A 2,875-nucleotide genomic window follows, 5' to 3' on the forward strand; every position below is an offset into this window, starting at 1 on the left:
TTAAATAAATCTCATCCATCAACAGGACAGTTTTATCATTCACAGATAAAGCACCAACTTTTTGTGGTATGTAACTGAGAAACTGCTCACTCTGAAGCTCAATGATTGGGTTACTTGGAAGTTTACTGCAAAGTTTTGACAAAGTACTGGGACTTGGAATGGAAAATTTACGAGCACTCGTCAAAAACCTGTATGCATGTGGCCTGATAGAATAAGCTAATGACCATAAAATCATTGAAACACTCCCTACCTAATCTCTGTTGGACTATTAAATCCTGGAAATGAAACTTGTTCCTTCAAAAATTTAATTTTATGCTCACTTTCTGGTAATTTTTCTTACAAGTTTTCCAAAATGTCTTCAATGCAAGGCAAACTTGCCTCAAATGGAGCCTCATTTATATGAAACATCACATACAACTCTTTCAAAATATTGCTAACTGTACCAGTATCACTTACTTGGTTTGATAATTTAATCTTACCAGCACAATTTAGCTCAGCTTCCTTCCCAAATGCACTTAACACTAAATCACTATTTATAACGACATGACACACAACACTTAGATAAGGAGCATCCTTTAACACCTGTGACCCAGTCACTGTGCTTTTCACAATCAGATAATTTTGATTTAAAATCTTCTAAACTAGCAAATGAACTCTTCTCCATCATTTTTTGTGTGATCCCACACTCTGCTCAATGACTTTCTCAAGTGCTTGGTTCCCCAAACGTTCGCGACCCTCTGGATGTTCTCGAGCTAGTGCTTGTTTTGAAGATAAATACGTAGGTCTTCCTGGCAACTTTGATGGTACAGCATCTGCAAATAGAGAGAGATAAACATGAGATTCGTATAGCAATGTTTAATGATCTTAGATATTTAACAATATTGTAAGAAAATTAAGGAACCTGTACTTTAATCTGTAAACTGATTACAAGTACCCTTTACGATAAATTTTCACGAACGTTTCTTTAAACGTGGACTGTCCAAAGGTGCTGTAAACTGTAAAGAGTTTGCCAGTTTTGGGTCGTAAGCACTGGTAATTTTCTCAATGACGTCTGCAGTGAAATGCAGTTCACATATCAGAAAAGAAGCATATATTTCACTGTTAACGTAAGGCAGAATGTAAACTGACAAATGAAATCTAACTGAGGACTGCATAAAGTGAGCTTAAAAGTATTATGCTTCGTTATAGATAGGCTATTGATTTGAATATTCAGTTTTGTGACATAACAGTATTAAAAAGGGTAACAATATAGAAATAAATTTAAATTACAGATACTTACAACGAACTGTTTACTGGGTTCCCAGTCATTCCTACGAACTGCAGCGATCCGTTTCAATCTTAATGCTTCATCAGACGGGAATGAAAAGACGCTAACTTTTAAACCGTTGTCGTAGTTTCCCCTACAATAGGGCATACAGCACTTGCATGGCATTTTGAGCAGATGCTCAATAACAATCCGAATCGCATATGACAGTGAGAACAAGATTTCCGCCACAAATGTTACAAAAACAAAGCCATGCTTTCAGTCATTGCTACGAAAACAAACCAATGCTGAATGCAGTGACCACGCTTCCAAACATGAAACACCGCTTCTACCACAGATAGCACTGCTCAACTGCAGAACGCTAACGTCACAGCTCCCACAGAATTGTGTGCGTAAGCTTTGTTTTTAGGTGTAGTTGCTACAATGCGACTCGTTTTCGGCCAGTCACGAATTGCAGACGGAGCTAAAATGATAGCCATATTTTCTGAGGTGGCGCCTCGCAGTGACATCTGTTGGCAGCGCCCAGCAACACTGAAGTATTCAAGCGCTGCTTATTTAATTTACAAGTTCAGCACGAAAATATTGAGAGTGAGAAACAATTCCGTAGTTATATCAAGTATTTATTTCTATACTGCTAACAAAATAACAATAACCACCCTCGCTCTTGGTTTGTCTGTCAAGAATATATTTCATACCCACAAAATTTCTTGGTAAGGTATTCTTTAGATATAGCAACTTTCTGATGTAACGAGTTGTACTTATCTTTATTGACGAACAATTTTTGTAAGGTACGGATTGTATATTCCGTTCCTGTATATGAAGCCCAAATTGAGTATCGGTAATTCTTCAGTGCTTACTATGCGTGAAATATATCTTCTTTTTGCATCATATGTCTTATCAACTGCAATATGGTATGCTAGTGCGTTATGGGGCTGACGTATTTGTATATATCCCTGTCTCTCCCAGTAATTCCCAACAAGTAACTCCTCAAGCTAAGGGTCAAATCGGGTAGACTGGTAGTATTTCCAAACTTCGACTTTCGAAGAAGTCGGAAACTTAGTTTTAAACCTATATCGAGTTTACAGTAAAGCAACCACCTTTCTTTTATTTTCGTGTTTATCTTCCTTGTCTGCCCAGTCCGTAAATTTCATCGATTTAATGGTTGCATGATAGATTAGTTTTTTGTATGAAATTCCAAGGGTACTATCGCCTTCCCTCGCTCCAGTATTTAAATTACAGTAAGCTTTTCTTTCGTCGACGGCGCACAGCTTTGGAAATCCAGGCAAGTAGATCCTATTTGGTAATGGGCTTTGTGAGTTCTAAGGGACGAAAAGCGGAACACAAAATTGTTAGAGAGAAAACAGGAAATGTAATGTACATTCGGATTCTGGGATGCAAACAGGCTGATCGGTTAATATGATTGTGGCTAGAATATCGTATTTTCCCATAGCATATAAATGTATAGGATCTGTTTAGACTGTGACGTATGTACTTAAGCTGCACGTGAAGTGTTGTACTCATGAACGTTATAAACGGCAGATTTAGTTTCATAGCTGTGTTGTAAGCAACTTACTACCGTTGTAGTGGCATCCGTCATATCCATTACTGAAC

General features: G+C 37.6%; 1 protein-coding gene across 1 annotated transcript; it reads right to left on the minus strand.

Annotated features, from left to right (window-relative positions):
- Window positions 1-570: 570 nt before the first annotated feature.
- On the minus strand, window positions 571-1,545 carry LOC124554162. Its single transcript, XM_047128233.1, has 3 exons — window positions 1,280-1,545; window positions 959-1,076; window positions 571-812 (listed from the first exon to the last, which is right to left on the minus strand). The coding sequence occupies exons 1-3, from the start codon at window positions 1,430-1,432 to the stop codon at window positions 664-666; spliced, it is 420 nt and encodes a 139-aa protein (XP_046984189.1). The 5' UTR covers window positions 1,433-1,545; the 3' UTR covers window positions 571-663.
- Between the last annotated feature and the right edge of the window lie 1,330 nt (window positions 1,546-2,875).

This window comes from Schistocerca americana, chromosome 11 (genome assembly GCF_021461395.2).
Source record: "Schistocerca americana isolate TAMUIC-IGC-003095 chromosome 11, iqSchAmer2.1, whole genome shotgun sequence".
Taxonomy (NCBI): Eukaryota; Metazoa; Arthropoda; class Insecta; order Orthoptera; family Acrididae; genus Schistocerca; species Schistocerca americana.